Below are 21,666 nucleotides of genomic sequence, written 5' to 3'. Positions count from 1 at the left end.
CTGGACTTTGTCTAGGCCACTTCAAACTCTGCATTTTCTTTCTTTTTTTTTTTTGCTACAATTTCATAGTAGATTCACTTTGATGTCCAGGTTCATTGTCAGCATATCCAGTAGGATATCCTGATAAACTTGGGAATTAATTTTCCCCTTGATGATAACTGTTTAGCCCCAAAGGCAGCAAATCCCCAAATCACGAAGCTCCCTTCTTTCAGAGTTCATGAGCAGAACAGAGTGCGAGCGAGCAGCTTTATGTTCTTAACACTTTGAATGTGACACAGCAGGAATTCAGCAGATACATCAAAGTAGAATTTATTGCAGTCATGTATGTGTATTGTTGGCTGTTTTTTTGTTAAATATTAACTTATAGATTACACTTTACCTGTTCCATGTCTTTTAGTCAGTATTTGGCTGGATATGAATATTTGGCCAGTATTCAAGATCAAATCAAAACTGATTACCAACATATGAGGGGACGTTTGAACGTAGAACAACACAACACCAGTACTGCTACTCCTGCAATTTCCAGCTGCTGAGGGCTCTGCTTTTAATCCTTTCAGTAAATATTTATACAGTTATAATAAATAATTACATAATTTTATCCTGATGTTTTTGCTAAAATATGGGAAAAAAATGGAAGTCAAAGCATTATTTCATATTAATCTGTAATGAGGAGTAACATTATTTATTTACATGAAGATGTCAGACACCTGGACTTCCATTGCTCGATCTTTTCTCAAATAAACGACAGAGAATCGTTTTAGAAATGTGACGTGTTCTGGTTCCAACAGTGCTACGTTTCCCCAAAAGTCTGTTATCACTTGCTTTTCCTGTGGCAGCAGTAGCTGCCCAGTCCCAGAAACCTGACACCGGGGTTCACAGACTGCTGCTCGGGTTACTGCAGACGCAGGCCCTTTATTATTTAGAAGTGCCTCATTCTCCTCTTCATCCAGTGTTTATTTTAGTCTTTAACATGCATCAATGATTATTTTACTGAAGCATCAGAGCAGGAGTGCCCACACAGTTGGTCAGATGCGCCATGGGGTAAGAAGAAACACTTACATACACATAAACAATTTGATTAAAAACTGATTTATTACCATTATCACATGTTAAACCTAAGAAAAAACAAATAGTTTATTTATGTAAAGCAAGTATCAAGGTGCATATGTTGGTCAAGTACTGAGTAAAAGTGCTGAGTTCACTTAACAAAGAGTGTGTGTACCTGAAACTAAGAGTCAAAGATGAAATCTGATTTACCTCCACTTAATATTGCATTTATGTGTTTGAGAGTGACACACAGAAGTATGTAAGAAATATATTTTATTAAAAATAAATCTTTCACAGTGCACTGGAACAAAGGGTTCAAATGTGACAAAATGTCACAACTGTTAATACTGGACAGAAACATGGTAGCTCACAGTGTTAAGCTGTAACAAAATCAGACAAAGGGAACTAAAAAGTGCAAGACATTAAACGGCCCCTGTGCTTGAGGGGTAAACCTTTTTAAATAGTAGTCTGCGTGCAGCATGTTTAGTTGCATGTACAAACACTATAATATACCCGATGACAGACAAGGTTTTGATGAAGCAACACGTCAAGTTTATTTCAAACATCACTAACTCATGCAAGTTAAATGTCATAAACGTCCGTGGTCCAAAAATATAATACTATATTTATCGCAACTGTTTCTGGATAGGACGCAAATAATATTTTTTCACTCACTCACTTTGTTGTTCCTACAACAATCGGCTCAGTTCAAGTCAGATCAGTCAAATCCCAGTACAATGGTCTGTACACAACAAATAGAACTATTTTTAGTTTGTCCCCTGATCAGATCAGATGTTCCTTAGTCGTCCATAGACGGTGCCTGGAGAGTAGACGTATGCCTCCTTTAACATTTACACACACTTCTAAGGCACAGTTTATCTTCAGGTTAAATCCATCAGACCCAGTACTGGTTGTCTTTAAGAGTCGGGGACCTAGAGGTCACAGAGGTCTTGAATCCTGCGTTTACACGGGGTAGTGAATTACAAGTTACATTATGTCTTTCATTACTGTTAGCACCTCTAATATTACCATCATCATCTGCCGCATCAGATTCAAATGGGCCCCAGAAGGTCATCCCAGGGGCCAGACTTCTCCTTCTGGGACTTATGGGTACCCTGGGAGAGGTGGGACAACTCGCAGGCCCCATTGGCGTGACCACCACAGACGGCATAGCCACGCTCCGCTCCGGCCGGCCCAGGTAAGGGCTGTCCTCAGCAGGTAACTGAACTGCTGCGAGCTCCTGGATGAGCTGCAGCCGGGCCTGTTTCTCCTTGCGGTGGCGGAAAACCAGAATCAAAACCACCAGAATAATGATGAGGAACAAGCAGGCCAGCAGAGGAAGGATAATGAGGAGGGGGTCAGACGCGGGCCGAGGGAGGACCTCCACGTGAACCGGGTAGATGTCAGGTGGGTTCACTGGGCTGGGTTTATCTGGGGCAGATGGAGTGTGGGGTTGTGGGGCATGACTGCGACCCCCCCCCTCTGCACTACTCCCTGATCTTCCTCCAGGACTCCCACTGCGCGTGTGGTTAAGCCAGCGGTTGTGAGGCCTCGGCTTGTGCTGGGTCCTGTTGTGGTTCTTATGTGTCAAAATATGGGGGTGCAAACCCACCCCTACTCCACTGTATGTTGTGGATCCCCCTCGTGCCCCTCCTCTCCCTCCTCCAGTAGTAGTCCTGTTATGTGTTGGCAGACGAGTCGTAGTGTGCTCGCGATTTGGACGGTCTGCTTTGTTCACACTGCCTGGGCCATGATGCATCTGGTGATGGGGTAAGATGGTAAAGTGAAGCTCACCCTTCGCCGGTTGCACATTTCCAGCCTTCAGCAGGAAGATGAAAGAATCATTGAGCGGCCTGGCGGGGGCGTGGCCTCGAGCTGTTGTGAGCGCTGATTTGTTGTCATGGAGCTGATTGTCGCCGTCGCTGAGAGTCTCCTCAATGGCAACTCGGCCTTGAACCACATCTCTGAACGTGAAGGACTTGAGGACCTCTGATGCTCGGTTAGGGTCGTAGGTCATCTGCATATGTGCACGCACGGGCACAGACACACAGAAGAGATGGAACTGAAATGAGTATACTACAGCTTATCGTAGAGAAACAATACATTTCACATTTTCCTCCAGGTCCTGTGTTAGTTTGGAAACAGAGGAAATTAGAGACCAGTGAGTCACAATTATTTCCTCGGTTACTGATTCTGTTAACATGTCTGTGTTCAAGGTAAATGCGTTTCAGATGTTTTGTTGTGTGTCTGATGTCATGTAATTACTCACATTATAGAATACTGTATCTGCTTTACTGTATCTGCTTTATTTTTTGCCAGTGTATTTATATAATCATGTGGTAATACTGCTGAGTGTTGGAAGATCAACATCCAGGATTTGAATGGAATCTGCTTGACAAGCAATTTTTTTAATTTCCCACAGCATATTGTAGTGGACGTAGGTGTTTAACAGTCGGGTAAGGCGCTTGGGTTTCCCACAAACATGTACAGTATGTGCAGATTTGAAAACTTTCTGTGTTTGAACATGTGATGATAATACCAGTTTTATGGTTCTGCAGGTGGAGACCTCAAACACTTCTTCTAACCCTAACCCTGCATGGCCCTTTAAATGATGTCGTAAAAGTACAATCAACAGCTTTACCTTGACCAGTTTTCCATGTTTTGGTGGAGAGAGAACCTCAAACACTGGATCGGTTCGGCTTATTCTCGCCAGCTCAGAGGCATCGATCATGGCTTTTCCCAGTTTCACAGCGACACCACTGGGTACTCTGACCGGCTCCCTCAGGTAGACTAGAGGTCTCACTGTTACCCTCACTGTCTCTGTTGTTAGATGTCCATAGTCAACACCTGGAGAGGAGGCTGACACTGAGATCTGGAAGCTGTCCTCCGATTCGCTAAGATCGGTCATGTGGTAGACAACCCGGCCAAACTGCAGGTCCACGTGGCAGAAGGTAGTGACCTCCTGGTCGTTAATAGCAATGCGCCCGTGGTGAGGGGGCGTGATGACTGTGTAGGTGATGTCGGCCCGACTGCGACCGTTGGTTTGTGCTGCCAACTGATTGGTTGTCAGGACCACTGCAGTCCTACCTTGAACCAACGACAGACCAGTGTTGTTCACCATGGACACGGAGGGCTTAATCACCTCCAAACTAAACAGTTTGTAGAGTGGACGGTGATGACCATCAGTTACATTGAAGTAGAAAACTCCTGTTGTGGGATCCCCCTGATGGAGATTAACACAAAGTGCACTTTAAAGCCCATTTCTATTAGATTTGAACATTTCTGTCATTCACTAGCAGCAGCAATATAGCAGATGACAATGTGTGCTCAGTTTTCTACAAGCACAAATGCTTTCCATTAGACAAAGCTGATGTTACATGGGACTGCAAAGACTGTGGGATGCACAGTAACTCCTTGCACCTTTTGTATAAAGTTAAGCCGGCCATGGTTGATGTCGTACTGAGTGAAGGAGGTCACCGGCTCTGGTCTCTCCCCGAGTGTCAGGTAGCCGTTACTGGGCTTACTGATGACAAGGTAGTGCAGCTCCTCTGGAGGCGTGTCACGATCCTCAACCTGCACATGTAGAGTAACAGGGGTAGAGTATGAGGAGTATTGATGTTGCTGTTTAAATCATTAGAGCTGTTTGGTCAGACAGTGTAGTGAGTAACAATCGATCCTATTAGAAATTAATTACAAGATAATAGTAGCCTTATTTTGGCTGCAACAGTGTAATTAAGATAAACTTCATCTGGTGTGATATATATTACTAAACATTTTTACAGTATTTATAATAATCATCAATACTGAGAAGCAGAGGGTGACTCACAGAGCTATACCTGATTATTTATCATTGGCTCACCTGCAGATTGTCTGATCCAAGTACGACTCTCTCTCCGACTACGACCTTCATACTCTGGGCTCTGCTCCTGATCAGTGGTGGTTGGTCGTTGACGGGTGTCACTGTGATGTTGAACGTCTCTGTCACCTCCAGGTTGTCTTTGACGTGGTGATGTGAAACCACATCTAACAATGAAAAGGAGGATGATGACACCGAATATTGCGGAGAAAATGAGGAGGAAGACTCAGAGGAGAAGGCAGATAAGGAAGATGGAGAGGAAGGGGAGGAGAGATCCAAAGGAGCCACCCAAGCCCGGAAAGTGAAGCTGTCTCTTGTCGTCTCCGAGTCATCATGGATGTATGTTATGCCAAATTTGTTCAGCGTGGTCTGAGAGAAATCTGATTGGTTTCTGATGGAAGATAAACATAAAAAAGATAAGTAAGTTTGTATTTGAGCTTTTTTTTCAAGGTTTTCCATTAATAACAAATATTTGATCATTTCTCCAGTTCAACAGCCTTTTGATAAATGTGTCCATGTGAGCAGTGTCGCAGCTTTCAAGGTAAGAAAACAGCAATGCCACTGTGTAAAAAGGAAATCACATTGTGTGTTTGTTTTTGTTTGGTTCCTTGAATTTGGTTTTTAATATTAGTGGTGCATCTCAATGATGCACCAAGAAGGGAGCTTAGCACCTGGTGAGGTTGTGTCCTTGTATGGTTAGAGTCCCATGTTGTGGCAGAGAAATAATGCGGTAGAGGATGTGATGATCCTTCCGATGGGACTCTGGAACTTTCTCCAGGAGATTGGACGCATCAAGTTTAGACCTGTCAATCATCACCCTGCCTCCTTCTGCCACCACAGCACCTGAACGGTAGAAACAAACAGTGAAAATAATGTTGCAGTTTTAATAATATTATTCATCCCTGGAAAATTGAATGTCTCTATTAGGAAAAAAACTGCAATAAATATTAATTAATATTATATGACTGATTTTGTTGTGTACTTTAGTGCAGTGACCAGTACCTGCATTGTTCAGTAGGCTGGTCTTGTGTTGACTGTTGTATGGACGTTTGTGGGCCTGGCAGGAGATTAAGATTGAGAAAGTGTGTGGAGGAAGGACAGCAGGAGGACAGGATACGGTAAAAGAGAAGTAGTCATAGGCCGACCATCCTACTGACTCTGGCTTGTTCTGATAATACAGGATAACTCCATGATTCACCTGAGAGAAAGTGAGATGAAAAAGTGAGGAGGGAAAGACGATCAATTTATTTGCAAAGGAACCAGTTTACCATTGTGGACAGAACGACACACTAACATCACTAACTTGCATATTCACACATTATACAGTAGAAGTCTCTTACCATGCTTTGTGTAAATGTGGAAATATTTTTTGTTGTGTTGTCAGGCATACGCTGGACCAGGAGGCCAAGTTTAGGTGGAGCGGTCACTGTAAACACCACTGAGTGGTTTCTTCTGATATTGCTGACATTATTGGCTACAACCTGAAGCTCCTGCTCAGAAATTGGTTTTACAGAACCTTTAAAGGGAACAAAGAGTCAATGAGAGACACTAAAAGCTATATACAATAATACAGAGGAGGCAGTGAATGTGCCTGATTATCTGTATGTTTTAAAACTGCAACAAAAGAGCAGAGAGGCAAACGGGTTTCCAGGCAAATATTGGCAATTAAATAAGTTATTGTGCATTTTATAGCCCTGTTGGAAAAGATTAGTGTAATTTTTATGGAGCTGCATCTGTGCTCTTTGTTTAAACTGCTGTGAACAAATATCATTGTTACCATAAATATCCTTAATGATAAGATAACTCTCAAAAGCAATAGGTCAACTAAATCTATCTTTTCTAAGGACATATGAGATACCGATCTCACCTGATCTCCACCATCAACTAGAGTGAATGCAGGTTATCTGAATTCATTTCATTGTATGTATATAACAAATTATCTTTTGTTATACTAGTAAAGTATAGCACAAGGTCACAAGGTCATTTGATGTTTGCGTCTATCACCACAAGCAGAGGACATCTAGCACAATAACTCCCTCACTTACTTAACCTTGATCAGAAAAGGCTCTGATAAGTTTGTGTGTTCACAGGTTGGAGGCACTTTACTGTTGTATAACGTGACACTATCAGCCTGGCACCGACTGGGCACAGAGGAACTGTGATCAGTGTGTGGAGGCGGAAACATAATGCTGTGAGCTGATGCTGAGACTAGTGATGCCACCCAATGCCATTGTTATGTAACTGCACTACATTTGGAAAGCTTTTCTTTTTTTAGTCTCCATATGATAAATAATGAGGAGGAGTGGAGTTCAGCAACATCCTCATAAAATCCTCATCCTCAAAAGTTTGTCATAAAATTTCTGAATGTTTTATGGAGTTCTTGTACCTGGGCAGACCTCCAAGGGATGGTTTCTTTGCAGGGTGAGAAGCAGAGACTGGGCAGTTGTACTGAAGATTTGACGAGGGGCAAAGTTAATGCCATCATTCACCTGAAAGTGAAAACCACCAGACAACGCGCCTACACATGAAGAAAGCAAAGGTCAAGTCATTATTTCATTCATCCATTCCAGACTCACCTTTTACCCTAGAGTCCAAAGGTGCTAATAAGCAGAACTACTCAATTAAAAATAAGCTTTCTCCTTTGCTCACCACTGTGCACAAACACTAGTTGTCCGCTTTGTATGTGATGCTGAGTGAAGTTTAGGATGTGCCTGGAGGGGGCAGTCTTTAGAGCCAGGTGGCCATTGCTGGGCGGCGTGACAATGAACTCCAGCCCCTCAGGTGGAGTGTCAGAGTCGTCTGCACTAAGCTCACTTGCTGTTATTTCTGTCACTGAACCCACCCACACCTGAGGAAACGAGAGAAAGGAGAAGAAAAGAAATGATAGGAAGGCTTTAAATTAAAGGACAAAGACACCACTTACACACTTTTATCTTTAACATTTATGTAACTGACTTTTTTCTTTGTTTACTATAATAATACAAAATAATTACTACAATATTTCACAATTAGATGTGTACAGTATATAATGTTTCGGCATCAATTGGGTGCACGGTTTATTATTACTTCTTACCTTCAAACCCTGGTTGGCTGTAACTACAGGCGTCTCGTCATTGATTGGAGTGATGTTGACTTTAACCGTGCATGGCAGGCTGTGCTTTGTGATTTCTGTCTGATTGGCTACGATGGTGAAGTTGTCTCTCTGTGTCTCACTGCCATCATGGATATATGATATGTACTTACGTTCCACCTGCAAAAAAATGCTAGTTGGAAAAGACTCAAGTATAGATTGTTTCTACTATGACCCTTTATATCATCATATAGAGATGAATGTCCCCAGTTAATTTTACTAAAAAAGTCAGATATTATCTAAACTATGATGCCACAACATTTCATCATGAAAATGCTACAAACTGGTAATAACATACAGTACATTGTGCCACAAAAGGGACCAGTCAACCAAAATACTGCTTGTAAAATGAACTTGCATAAACAGTGTGTGGTTTACATGTATGTATGAGTGTGATCAATCACACCTCAGTGTGTGTGAAAGCAGTGATGGGCATTCCTGGGATCCGACTGTGCTCCAAGTGTCCATGTCGTGGTGGAACGATGACCTGGTACAGGAAGTTCATGTCTGAGAAGTGATGATTAGCAACCTTGATGACGTCAGTGGTCAGTGGCAGGGATGACCCCTCATCGAGAGTCAAGTCAGATACCTACACAACCAACAGACTAATTCATTTACTGGTTTGTTTCATACTTTGATAAACTCACTAACTGCTAACTTATGTAAAACTTTCACACAGGGAACATATTTTGAGGCTCGTCTAATATCTAGACACACACTGGGTACCTGTAGAGGGAGCAGGATGGGAATGATGTCAATGTCCAGTCTGATAGGGCCGACCTTTGTGACGCCGTTAGTTGCCTCCAACAGAACAGAATCATTGGTGCTTCCTGTGGCCTGTTGACGGTAAATAATCAATCCCTGATTGAGCTCTTCCTGAGTGAAAGAGGTTATCTGGTCCTCTCTGATGCCCTTCAGGGAAGAACAAAGCAGACAAACAAGTGCTGTTTTTCAGTGAATTCTTTGGCGCAGTAATACAGACAAATTATAAAGAATTAGACTAAACAATAGTGATTGTCAAGCTTTCTTTTTTAAAATAAGAACTAATTTATGTCATAATAAAAAAAAATAAAAAAAAACACCTTAACAACATAAATATTCCTGGCTGGATCTTCATGGTCAGTACCTTAAACCCCCCACACTTCAAACTTGTCACACTATAATTTATTTAATATAATGTCCACAAATCATTTATTTATAATTATTTTAAAATTTCACAGTTAATCATAGACGGAATCACTTGTAGTTAAAAATACAACAATTATCACCCAACCATTTGTTCTGTACTTAATCTTTTCGGTATTGGAACCCACAGTTTCTGCTCTTTAATCTGCTTCCAGCATGTTGGCAACAAAACCTCTCAGATAAATCCACACTTAGTTTTAAAGTTGGCGATACCTGATGGAGGAGCTGCTCTGCATTGTTGTTCTTATGATTGCCGATGGGGAAGTGCCTCTGAAGAAAGCCCAGGGTGGGAGGTCTTTGGACAGAAAAAACTACCTCTGAAGGCTGGCTGTCCTCGTGGACCACCTGGTGAAAAGAAAACAAAAGTAGATAGTTTACCATTCTCTATAACAACAGTATCAAATGTGACATTATGTGTTTTCGATCACACGATAGATTGCCTGGACAAAAATGAATCAATAAGAGAGTCTTATGCTATGGTATGGGTATTGATTAACCTCTAAATGTCCCCTGCTTATGGAGACATTCTGTCCTTCCGCCACTACCACTGGCTGGTTGCTGATGACCGTCGGTGGCCTCTGATGGCTCTCCAGGTAGATTTTTATTGGCACGCCGATGTCCAGATGCACCTCCCTTCTCCCTCTGTCCAGTCGACTCTCTGTGCTCTTCTCGCTCGCTCTTGCCGTCACATTAAACCCATCAGACAATTTATGGCTGCCATCATGGTGATAAACCAAGCGTCCTGCAACCAGATCCCGCTGGGTAAACATTAAGATTGCATCTGCTTTTGTCACACTGTCATGGTCTCCATCATTAAAGCAGAGGACGCCATGTTTAGGGGAAAGGAAGACCTCAAAAGTCACTTCCTGTGGGTCTCGGATGTCAAGGTTGCTGATGACGCTGAGGTTAGTGGAGGTCAATGTTGTAATCCCACCTCGCTGGACCATGAGGCCCGTGTTGTTCTCCACCTGGAGGTAAGGATCCTGGGCTATCACCTGTATCAGCCAATTAAACAACAGGAACAATCAGAGAATTGTCATTATGTGCTTACTTATTTTCATTGCTGGTAATTTCATTTTCAATTAACAGCAAATAATCTCACCAACACAATTTAAACTGCTAATAAGAATAATAATTAAAAGTGAGGGTGACTAGGTTTTCACCAAAGAACATAAAATAAATCAATAAATAAAATAAAATACATTGAGTGTGAAGGCATTGTAATCACCTCCAGCAGTGTTGAAACGTAATGTTTCCCATCTGATACAAAAAGCACAAAACGGCCAAAACTGACTCCTTTGTGGACAAACAGCACCTTTTTCTAAGAGGAGAGAAGAAAAGATGAGATTACAACATAAGAAACATTCCTGTATTTTTATTTATGTATTACAATTTTTTTAATTCATTGGATTGAATTATTCTAATATTTATGTACCTGACTGTATGTTGCCCAAACATTTTCTTTATTTTGATCAAATTTTAGGGCAACAAAGAAAGTTCTTGTCACAATGGAAAAACTGTTTGGTTTTTAAATACAGAAAACTAAATGCTAAAACTGTAACCCAGTTCTGCATTCACTAGTTCTGCTGGGAGGTCTTTCAAACGTATTTTCAGATTGGTCAGACACTGCACACCCAGAACAGCTGAAGAGTGAAACATTAAATCCAAATACCTTTAACTTAGTTCTTGTAAATCTTCTACCACCTGGAATAAATTGTGCTAACCTGCTCCAGATCCCGCTGGGTGAACTCATATAACTTGTGAGTGGGATCACTGGCCAGCACCAAATCTCCCATGGGAATCCCTCTCCGTGTGTACACCAACCAGTTGTCCTCAAAGTCAGAGTCGTCATCACGATATCGAAGGTCATTCAATGTCATCAACCTCTGGCCACTGCGAGCCACGTGGAAGACTTTATCAACAACCCTGACAGGTCTCTGGTCATTTACAAGCTGAACAGAGATATTAAAGGTGTGCTCCGCTGTGTTGCTATCCTCCTTCTTGTTGCTGTGTCTGTGCAGTTTATAAACCGTGATTTGAAATTTAAAATAGTCTTGCTTGGTCTCGCTGTCATCATGAACATACATGATCCTCTCCTTTATGATATCCTGGTTTGTGAAGGTTACAATGTTGTCGTTGATGGAAGTTGAGTTGGACAGATTAATTCTTCTTATCTGTCCGTGTCTGGGCCTCACTGTGATGCTGTACTGGACCTCCCGGTTGCTTGCTGTGTGAGTGAACAGAACATCTTTGCTGATGACTCTACTCCCTCCTTCCGGGACTGAAAGACCTTTGCTCACAATGGAGATGGCTGGTGACTCTGCTTTGATGTTGATTCTGAAGTCGTAACTTGATGAGTTGGCATGTGTTGAAAACACCTGGAAGCTGAAGGTGTCTCTTGTGTCATCATTCAGCTTGTTGAGCAGCTCGTACTTTACTAAACCATCTGTTATATTCTTCTGGCTGAACGTTGAGTTTATTTGTAGAACTCTGTTGTTGAGGATTAGCCGACCTTTCTTCGGTACTGTTAGGAGCCTCACATAGATGTGGCTCTCATTGAGTTTAACCCCTTTAGAAATCACACGGAGGTCCTCTGCAGTGACAACAGCCATCTGAACACCATTGACGTCCATCTTGCTGCGTGCAACCTTAAAGTGGATCCAGTGCACCACAATGGGAAAAATAACCTCCTCCGTGGCCCTAGAACCGATGCTGATTTTACATTGGAATTGATCAGTGATATTGGTCTGAGTCTGAAGACCATAGTGAGTGCTAAGATATCTGATCCTCTCTTTTTCCAGAAGTTTCTGAGAGAACAAACTTGTTGCTTTCCATTCACCGCTTGAGTGCAACCGTTGGAGCTCACCATATCGTGGTAACTCTGTCACGTTGTAGCGGATCTCCACTGCCTGATTATGCACATTAACTTGTACAGCCAGATGATTCGTGGTGATGACAGAAGCCTCGCCTTGATTCACCTCCAATCCGGTATTATTTGCCAGTTTGTGTTCGAGTGCCACTGCCATAATCCTCAAAACTACTGTGTTGCTCAACTGTGCAAGGTAGGAAGAAAACACCAGAGGTGAAGATAAGAAAAATGAAATATGTTTGAAGTACAAGTGTCATCCTTATATTAGATAGTCAGTTATTTTATTGGCATTCATTAACTGACTTTATTAAAAGTCAGCGGATCCCCAAAGCTCTTAGGATTCATTCTCTGAGAACCACTAATGCCAAATTTCATTGCAATCTATCCAGCTACTTTTTCCACTTACTTTTTGGCCATCGCTGACTCTGAGTGCCAGCCTGGAGGTTAAGACCCCACTGTGGACAAAGCTGATCTTACCCTCCTCCAGATCATGTAGAGAGAACAAGTTAATGGCCCTGGAAGATAAATGTATTCCTGTTGCCTTTTTCTTTCCCACTGTGCTTAGTTTGATATGGTATAAAGACTAAGACTGATAATCTACTAAAACCCAGCCACGAAATGTAAAAGTTGTGATAATCATACCTGACCTAGTTTAAACAACAGCAACCATATTGGTTGAAAATCATAAATCATTTCATCTTGATAAAGACACTAACATTTAATAATGTCAATTTTATTAAATCTCGGTCAAAACATTTTTGGACATAAAGACCTCAATAAAAAAGAACTGTGAAGCACATTAAAACCTCACTAGTCACAGCACCTACCTGCCAGGGTAATCCTGGTGCTCAAGGTGTCCAGCCTCATTGTTGGGGTTTCCAAGGGAGCTGAACACCAGCTCTGTAGGACTGCTGTCAGGGTCTGAAACTCTCAGCATATCTGTTGTCATCTGTGGACATTGAGGGTACATTAATAAGATTTATATAACATAGTGTATATACAGTATTAAGTCCGTATTGGTATGCCTTATTGACAGATCACATCACATGACATTCTGCTTTGCCTACCTGTCGTTTGGACTTCTCTAGAAGAGTGAAAAGGTTTCCCTCAGGAAGGCTAAGCACAGGTGCATCATTAACAGGACTGATGCTGATATCAAATCGGTGCAGGCGGTTGCCCTTCAGAGACAAAGGAAGCTCCTTCTTATTACTGGTGAAGACTGAAAACATGAAGAAGTCATTCTGGTCCTCTGACCCACTGTGAACATACATCACTCGACCGTGCCACAAGTCGAGCATACTGAAAGTCCGATCTTTTTCCTCTGCCCCTATAGTGATACTCCTCTCCTGCCCCTCAGCTAGCATCCCATCAGGGTTCGGACTGAGATCCAGCCGGAGCTGGCCATGGACAGGCTGCTCCTCTATGTGGAACATCAACTGGGATGGATGGATGCCCAGTTTCCGGAAATCAAGATTCACCTGGCCAGGAGTGCAAGCAAGAACAGACTCATACGTTTATGGGTACTATTGTAGGAGAACTAAATGAGCTACAGTATTTTTATTGACACATAATGTATTAGAAACACTTGGTACTAAGAAAGGATAAGCAGGGGACAACCCGTCCTACCTTGATGTGTTTGGGCTCCAGTGGTGCCCGGCCTCCCTCTGCTACCTCCAGCTTTCTTAGCAACAAAAGGTTAGGATTCTTTTTCCTGTTGCTAATTGCTTGTGTAGTTGTAACAAATGCAGAATGATCTGTCGGGCTGGTGGTGGTCACCATCTCTGGAGCTCGTTCTGTCTTACAGCCTACAGTGATGTCCTTGGTGACGGTGGCATGAGGTAAGCCCATTCTTTGAGAGTTCACTCTTATTTCTCTGAGGCAGCCTTTGAAGGAGCTCCCCCCTTTTGATGAGGTAGGGAGTAAACCAGCTCTCCTTAGCTGTGCCCATGTTTGTTCATTCAGCCCTCCTAGGAAGAGTGGCCCTTTGAGCTGGATGACCTGGAGCTCTGGACTCAGGTTGGCCTTGATTAGCTCCTTGCCCACCTTGAGCTGGACACTACGAGGCAGCAAGTGCAGCTGGATGGAGTACCACATGTGGCTGCTCTGAACATTGGTTATAGAATGCAGTTCAGTTTTAATCCCTTCTCCGCTTTCTACAGTAGCCACTATGTGACCTGCTTTAATTTCCAAAGCAACAAACCCACTCTGGTAGTTGGAGCTGTAAAGCACCATGCCGTCTTCTTTTGCAGATGGGAGCAATTCACACTCAAACACCCCCTCCTGTTGTACCTCCCATGGTGTCAGTGTAATGAAGGCTTTGGAACTGAAAAAACTAACAGGATCTTCTTCTGTTGCAGAAAACTGTGGACTACAGCCCAGAGCTACCTCATGGACAGTCTTGTATCCAGAATATGGCTTTAGGCTGGACAACAAATTATGTTCATTGAAGACAACTTCATCTATACAACCTCTAAACCCAGTGGAGATGTTGAAAAGGTAGGGGTGGTTCAGCCCAGCTGCCCCACCAACAAAAAGCCCATCCTCAACACTGAGCTCCAGATCTGGTCCAGGTACATGAATGCTAGTGCAGGAGTTTCGGTCAACAGTCATGGTGACATTATCGTGGTTGTGGGTGAGCGCAATAGAGTGCCATGCAAGGTCACTAAGATAAATACCGTTTTCTGAAAGTAATGAACGCTCACCTGAGCCTAAATCCAGACGTACCTGAGGGGTGAGGGTGGAGGCAAGAGAAGAAAGCCAGGGTGAAAGGTGAAAAGAAGGAAAGTAACAGATAACATATAGGGATTAAAAGTATTGACACAAGAAATCAATGTCTTTTATGTTTCTATTGCCAAACACAACCTTTAATTAGTAAGCAGGTGATGTGACATGATGAGACATTTGAAAAACAAAAATAGGCAGGTTAACCCCACATACATGAAAAAAGGAGAAAAGATTCCAAAAAGATTAATGCAACCTCTTTCCTGAGCAGTTCATCTGCCATGTACTTGGGAGTTTTTGTTAAACTATCATGGCATTCTCTCTTAACCCTTGGTCATGAATGAACTTGTTCTAAAAAATGAGGCCTGTGCCAAAGGGTTTATTTTTCTCCCTCTACAAGCAATCTGACACCAAGCTGTGAGCATTCAATCTTCTCTTTGGCTTTCCTCAGGACAGTAAATGCCTATAAATAAGTTGAAATAGCCCAAAGGGAAATATTTTCTTTTTGTTTTGAAGTTGTGAGGCAATATTTATGTGAGAACCTCTAGACATGTTTCACTGTGGCTAATCTGCCATATTAGCTAAATCCACATGCTGGTTCCCTTGACCACACAAGAATTTCATATTCTTTGAAAAGAACAAATTACAAGTTATGCTCCTGTTTTTATTCTATCCATGAATAAATTCCTGTAGCAATCTCAGCAATTTTCTACTGTATGTGCTATAGCCTACCTGCAGGTGCCCAGAGATCAGCTCCAACACCAAAAAATCTCTGCGTCCTGCTGCCAAAAATAACAAGCCTGCCCGACTGGAGGTTCGAAATCGGATGTGGAGCAATGTCTGAATAGATGCCTCCACTGTTCGCAGGTGTATGTGGCCATCACCGTAAAAAGACACTGCAACAATTAAAAAATAAAATAAAATAAAGTTTGTCACAAAGTTTTACCTAGATATAATGTGGATGTGGATGATGAACACCATATTATATTCCTATTTAGTATTTCATTTTCAGCTTTAAATATGTACCAGTATAACAATATGTCAGTTGGCAAGTAGGGAAAGATACCGCTGAAAATTTGGTCAATGGTGACATTCTTTCTTAAACATTTCTAACACATATTTACCTTCTGCAAAGATATCAGTTATATTCAATTAAATCTGACTATTGAAACAAACATTTAGTGAACAAACGTCTTTTCCCGGCACACTCTCTATTCCACTAATCTGTATTGATTAGCTTGTCAATGTGGTGTCTACTCTGCTCGTTATACCTGCTATCTGAAGTCAATTAATGACAACTAATGCATTCTGGAGTGGGTCACTCTGAACAGTTCTGGTACTAATTAGACTTCACTGTTGACCCAGATGACGCAAATTGTGCATTTAATTGTACAAACATTTTCTCAATGGCTGGCTGAATGCAGTGCATTAAGTGGCTGCACATCAGACTCTAGCAGTCCATTTCTATTTATCCATGATATATTTTCACTTCCAGGTCTCTACAATCTATACATATCAAAACCTCCGTGTTGTGTCTATATGTATTTACAGCAGACTTGTATTTAGTTGTGATGCCAGTGTGTCCTCCACTAACATTGGTTAAGTAAAAATAAAAGTTGCCTTTATTTAAATTGATTTGACCTACAAAGCAGCACTCTGTCAAAATGACAGTGTCCATTTGTGGAGACCATACACAGTGGATGCAGGTCAGCAGTTGTGTTTTGTGCAGAAAGTACAGCACTATGAAGTGAAAACTAATTAACTAAACTTCATTAACTGATTATTACTTACTAAAATGTTGCCACATCATATAACAAATAAGCTTCTTGTTTGTTTGTTTGTTTGTTTGTTTGCTTGTTAATTTTATTTCTTTATTTATTTAGTTGAGAATTTTAATGGCTTTAAATAATCAAATCTGGTCAGAAAACGCACTCCCTGCAAAAACTTAACTTTGTTATCAAGGCTGTTATTATGTGTTATAAGACTCGGTCAGCAGTCTGGCCCAGCATGTAACTGTGCATAAAGCCTATAAGCTCACTGCCCATCTATCTCTAATCTATCTTTGTCAGACAAGTGAACACTGGATTATTAGTAATCTCACTGCATCATCAGACACACCTCGAATGTGAAAGCAGTGCTTTAATGCGCTGTTATAAACAGGTATAAAGTCGGTATAATAACAAGTATCTGAAGAATTACTGATGTCAAAATAAAAACTTTTGATGCACGTGCATGGCTAACAGATGCTTGGAAGTGTTAATATTCCATGCTGCCATTTGTCTACTGATAATATTAGACTGGATTAAACACTGAGCTGTCACAGACACATTTTAACTTCATCATCTTTGCACAAACAAGTATATTGCTATTACATGTGCATTACCATTATCTATGTAAAATGGGCATACATTTAGAAATACCACAACTTGTGTATATACCCAAATATTAACTTTAATAAATGTACACTAATGTTTTTTTAACATATATATATATATATATATAAAATATGGCAAAGCAAGTACTTCTTAAACAATAACAGTCTCAACGTTTTCTCTTCAGAAGCAACTTACCTGCATAAACGTGTCCTGTGGAAATCAGCAGGAGCAGAAACAGATCAGTCACAAAACTTCCCATTGTGAGTTAGAGCTGTATATTCTAACTCGCATTCAGGTAAATTAAACATCTGGTTGTTTGACTTTGCCGTCCATAGTCTTTATCACACAGTACCAATTCTGAATTTACTGACAACCTCTGCTTGCTTTGCTTTGGATTACAGCTTTAAAAAAAAAAAAAAGGTACCTGTGCCTGTGAGCTGAGAACAGTAAGGAGGAGCTCCACCTCCTGATCCTCCCCTCAGCTTTTGCTGTGCTCAGTCCTGAACGTGGACACCAGAGGGTGATGTTGCAACACACATAGAAAAATAAAGGGCAAGATAAAGGTGCCAGAGTAAGTGAGTGAGTGTGTGTGTGTGTGTGTGTGTGTGTGTGTGTGTGTGTGTGTTTCTGATGACAACAACTAAAAATCAGATTTTCATACACTATTGAAAATAGACATGAGATTTACTTTTAAAAAAAGAGGTATGATAGTGTATTCTGAATTTGACCCATCCCTTATTTATTCCAAGATCATTTCAAACAAGATTTTTTGTGTTTCTTTATGGCCCTTTCCCCACACTAAAAGAGAGACAGGAAACATGTCAGAGATGTGATGAGATGGGATGAGTTTTCCAGGCAGAACTGAACTAGCTATGTTGCAATTTCAAGGTATAACAACGCAACCACATCACATGGACACGCAGGGGAAGCCTTTTTTTTTTTTTACCCATTTTAACTTTATTATGGTTCCTGTTTATGGCCCATAGCTGTTCTTTCTTTGTTTTGATGTTTTTACAGGCAATATTTAATAAAACTGGCCACTAGACTAGAACATAGATCAATCGAATTAAAGATCAAACTGAAGAAAAAGCTCTAATCCCTGTGACTGTTGAAAAGGATAGGTCCATATACTGTAGATAATGGATTCATAGATTGGTGGAAATGCAATTGCACAGGGTGCATTGATAAGCACTGCTGCCCATCACTGTGTATTTTTGTGCACCTACACTGGAAAACTCCAAAGCCTGAAACATTCAATTGTAAACACACTGGGTCAAAAAAACGTAGAAGCACATGAAAATGGTTGCAAAAGAAACTGTAGTATTACTTTCTGCCACTGCTGCAAAGTGTAAAGTGCCCACAGAGATGAGGGAAAGAAAAACAGAAAAAGAAAACATTCCTGTGAAGAAAGAGAAGGAAAACAGAGAGGAGAGAGAGAGAGGAAGTAGAAAAGAACGACAGGTTAAAAAGGGGGAAATAGCTGGTGGCTGATTGAGGTAAAGTGGAAGTTTGGGTGTGATTGTTCAAACTGCAGAACACATTCCCTAGGCTGTATCCTGAAGCCCTCCACCCTCCAACCTACCACCTCTACACACACACACACACACACACACACACACTGCTAACTGCAGCCCGGGGGAGTTTAGTACATTAAAATAAAAGAACACATGAGGGCTTTTGTTCAAGCCAGTGATTCAAACTACTGTGCTGAGGTTTAGTTCCCAGGATGTTGAATAATAGACTCTGCAGCCTGGTTTCTTAAACTCGGGGTGTCACACCCAAAATAGGTCACAGTTCAGCTAGTGAAGGGTCCTCTCTTGATGAGAGTGGTGGTATGTTTTTAATGAGCCTGGATCCCACGCTGAGAGGATTACCGTCTTGTCTTTTAGTGTGGAAAGGTCTTTAAAGCTAAACCTGCAGCATGAAACAATGTTTGTATTAAATTCTAGTTTATGCATTTCACACTTATTTATCTTTTGTCTTTAACAGGTTCCACTTGGTACTCGATAATGGAAACTATTATCTTTATTTACTTCTAGTACATAAAGGATTGTGAACTATTTGCTATTGCCAGCAACCCTGTAAACTCCAGATTTTTTATTTGCTTTTGCTGCAGTGTTGCATCAACTCAAAACTCTAGTCTCCTGCTCCAGTGCATAATGGATTTTTGCCTTCCATAGGTATTTTTGGTTGGCGTTGTTACTCCATGTGTGCATGCAGTTTTATTTTGCAGTCAGTGATTATATAATAGGCTTTGGCTTTCACTTGCACATAAAGGGTTTACATCAGTGGGAACACTGGCTATTTATGGTACTGTAAACTGTCTAATTGCTTCATTTCTTTCTTGCTTTCCTTTAATTCAGTAAGACAAATTAGTTCTTATAACTGACAGCATGATTGCCAAACCTAAAAAACATTTTTAGTGTGAACAGCTGCATGTAATTGTGGACTTCTATTTAAAAAATCACCTATGTAAATAAGTTGCAAGACTGTCATTTAGAAAAAAATCGGGAAATTGTTGAATCTGTTACAACAGGTGGCAGACTATTCAAAAAACTAGGAAGGAAACAGTTGATGGGTCCTGAAATCTGCCAGTGGCTTTCTGAGTACAATGTTCACAACTATGAATCTGACTTAATGCAATGTAGAGGACAGGAACCACCTGGCTGGGGATGTGGCAAACTGCGTACACCAGGAAGAGATGCAAGGTTTGGGACTTATTTAACTCCAGCAGCAGCTAAAACAACAAAAACACATCACACAGCTGGATGGGCAAGCCTTCGTGGGTCCTGGCTCGTACCCTGTCACCAACACTGCTGTGTGTTGAACATGAATAACGAGACAGAAACATTTGCTTTGCATCCTTCTTTGTTCATTTTTGGATCCTACATGTTTTGGTACATTCGTTCATGTTTGCACACTTCTCAGTTCCAGTTTTTATGAGGGGTTTGTGCAGATCTATGGATTTTTAACTTGCTGCACAAAACAACATAAAAACCCACCACATAATCCACCTGTGCAGCTGAGATGAATCACTCACTGTTATTTGATACAAAAGTAAAAATAAAGTTAATGGAAGAAGGTTTTAAACCCTGTGTGGGCTCCGGTATAAACCTTGGCCCGAGCCTTTAGTCCATTTCAGTATAAATACAGTAATTGAGTGACACATCCATTTTCTATTTATGAGCTGGTTGCATAAGAACAGAGAAGGAGAGAAAAGGGGCTGTTGAGAAAGGCCAGAGTTTCAGACAGAGGGAAGAGAGCTGCAGAACTAAGTGTAGAAAGAGGCTGTCAGAGAGAGATTTAGCGGGCTGAGATGCATAGATGGACGTGCAATCAGAAAGAACATAATTGTTTTGTAATAATGTGTGGATAAGTAAGAAGCGACTGTTTTAGTTTTATCTGTTTTGGGCATTTTGTGCATTTAACTTAAATATCATGACATTTTTAATGAAGCTCAACAAAGAGCAGCGCAAGACATTCGATCCTATCTACTCAGTGAGTGCATGTGTGTGTGTGTGTGTGTGTATGTGTGTGTGTGTGTGTGAGTGTATGTGGGAGGCCAGAGCTTGATCAGTCATCATTCATTAGGTGTACTATTTCCATCCCTGGCAACTACAAGTCACATTAAGTCGTAAGAAACACCATACTATTCACAGTCGGTCTACTTTGTTCTGTGTGTGTGTGTGTGTGTGTGTGTGTGTGTGTGTGTGTGTGTGTGTGTGTGTGCATGAGTGCGTGCGTGCGCGCGCATGTGTGTGTGCATGTATCTCCAGAGACACTTCACATGTTTCGGGGGAAATTTTCAGATATTTGATATTTCTCTCTTAAAACATGCAACGTGATGCTGGGAACAGCTGCTACCTTTGCTGGGGGACACCTCAGTGCCTTTGTGTGTGTGTGTGTGTGTGTGTGTGTGTGTGTGTGTGTGTGTGTGTGTGTGTGTGCCCATATGCGTCTGCCCACATTAACAGGAAAGTGACTGAGGTGTGAGTCACTTTGATTCATAGCTACTTTATAATTAGCCCATTTGTTGAAAAAGGAGACGTGAACTGAACAAGTGATCATCACACAGACAGCACAAGAAATCTAAAGTAACATGTAACTTTATAATTAAGCTACTGTATTTTTCAAACAATGGACAAATGCTGTGAAAAAGCTGCAGAGGGCGACACTCATGATCCTCTCCTGCATGCCAAACTCAAATTCAATCTTGTTTTCGCTTGTTTTCAAGTGGTGCAGGCTTTCACACACTTTGGAAAACCACACTCCAGAGCCAAGGAGCTCCATGAGTCTGTTCTCAGGCACGGTGGTGGTTTAAGGTAGATGCAAATGTTACCATGACAACAAGCACTAATTCCCACTCGTTTGGTAGAAAGTTTACCGTGTTTTAACATATTAGTGTAGCATGTTAGCTATTTGCCAATTAGAAGTAAACACAAAGCATGGCTTTATTTATTTTTATATATAGTTTTTTTTGGAT

General features: G+C 41.3%; 1 protein-coding gene across 1 annotated transcript; it reads right to left on the bottom strand.

Annotated features, from left to right (window-relative positions):
- Positions 1-1,153: 1,153 nt before the first annotated feature.
- LOC113148638 (chondroitin sulfate proteoglycan 4-like) lies at positions 1,154-17,566 on the bottom strand. Its single transcript, XM_026340396.1, has 22 exons — positions 17,379-17,566; positions 15,541-15,704; positions 13,714-14,811; positions 13,155-13,565; positions 12,915-13,036; positions 12,494-12,602; positions 10,943-12,271; positions 10,447-10,539; positions 9,716-10,213; positions 9,432-9,563; positions 8,760-8,945; positions 8,440-8,622; positions 7,977-8,153; positions 7,553-7,751; positions 7,290-7,421; positions 6,244-6,419; positions 5,906-6,101; positions 5,575-5,746; positions 4,907-5,294; positions 4,468-4,620; positions 3,689-4,270; positions 1,154-3,064 (listed from the first exon to the last, which is right to left on the bottom strand). Exons 1-22 carry the CDS (start codon positions 17,440-17,442, stop codon positions 1,943-1,945), a joined length of 7,686 nt encoding a protein of 2,561 aa, XP_026196181.1. The 5' UTR covers positions 17,443-17,566; the 3' UTR covers positions 1,154-1,942.
- Positions 17,567-21,666: the final 4,100 nt, after the last annotated feature.

Source organism: Anabas testudineus, chromosome 22 (genome assembly GCF_900324465.2).
Source record: "Anabas testudineus chromosome 22, fAnaTes1.2, whole genome shotgun sequence".
NCBI lineage: Eukaryota > Metazoa > Chordata > Actinopteri > Anabantiformes > Anabantidae > Anabas > Anabas testudineus.
The sequence above is the reverse complement of the archived record's forward strand: the minus strand, read 5'-3'. Positions and strand labels throughout refer to the sequence as shown.

Bases quoted from the DNA above. Each gene is read 5' to 3' on its own strand.
- LOC113148638 (XM_026340396.1), bottom strand. From the start codon at position 17,442: ATGGGAAGTTTTGTGACTGATCTGTTTCTGCTCCTGCTGATTTCCACA. The intron at 8,946-9,431 runs GTATCGCCAACT...TCTTCCCTGAAG, and splicing joins CAGAGCAGCTCCTCCATCAG to GGCATCAGAGAGGACCAGAT. The intron at 7,752-7,976 runs GTAAGAAGTAAT...TCGTTTCCTCAG, and splicing joins CAGCCAACCAGGGTTTGAAG to GTGTGGGTGGGTTCAGTGAC.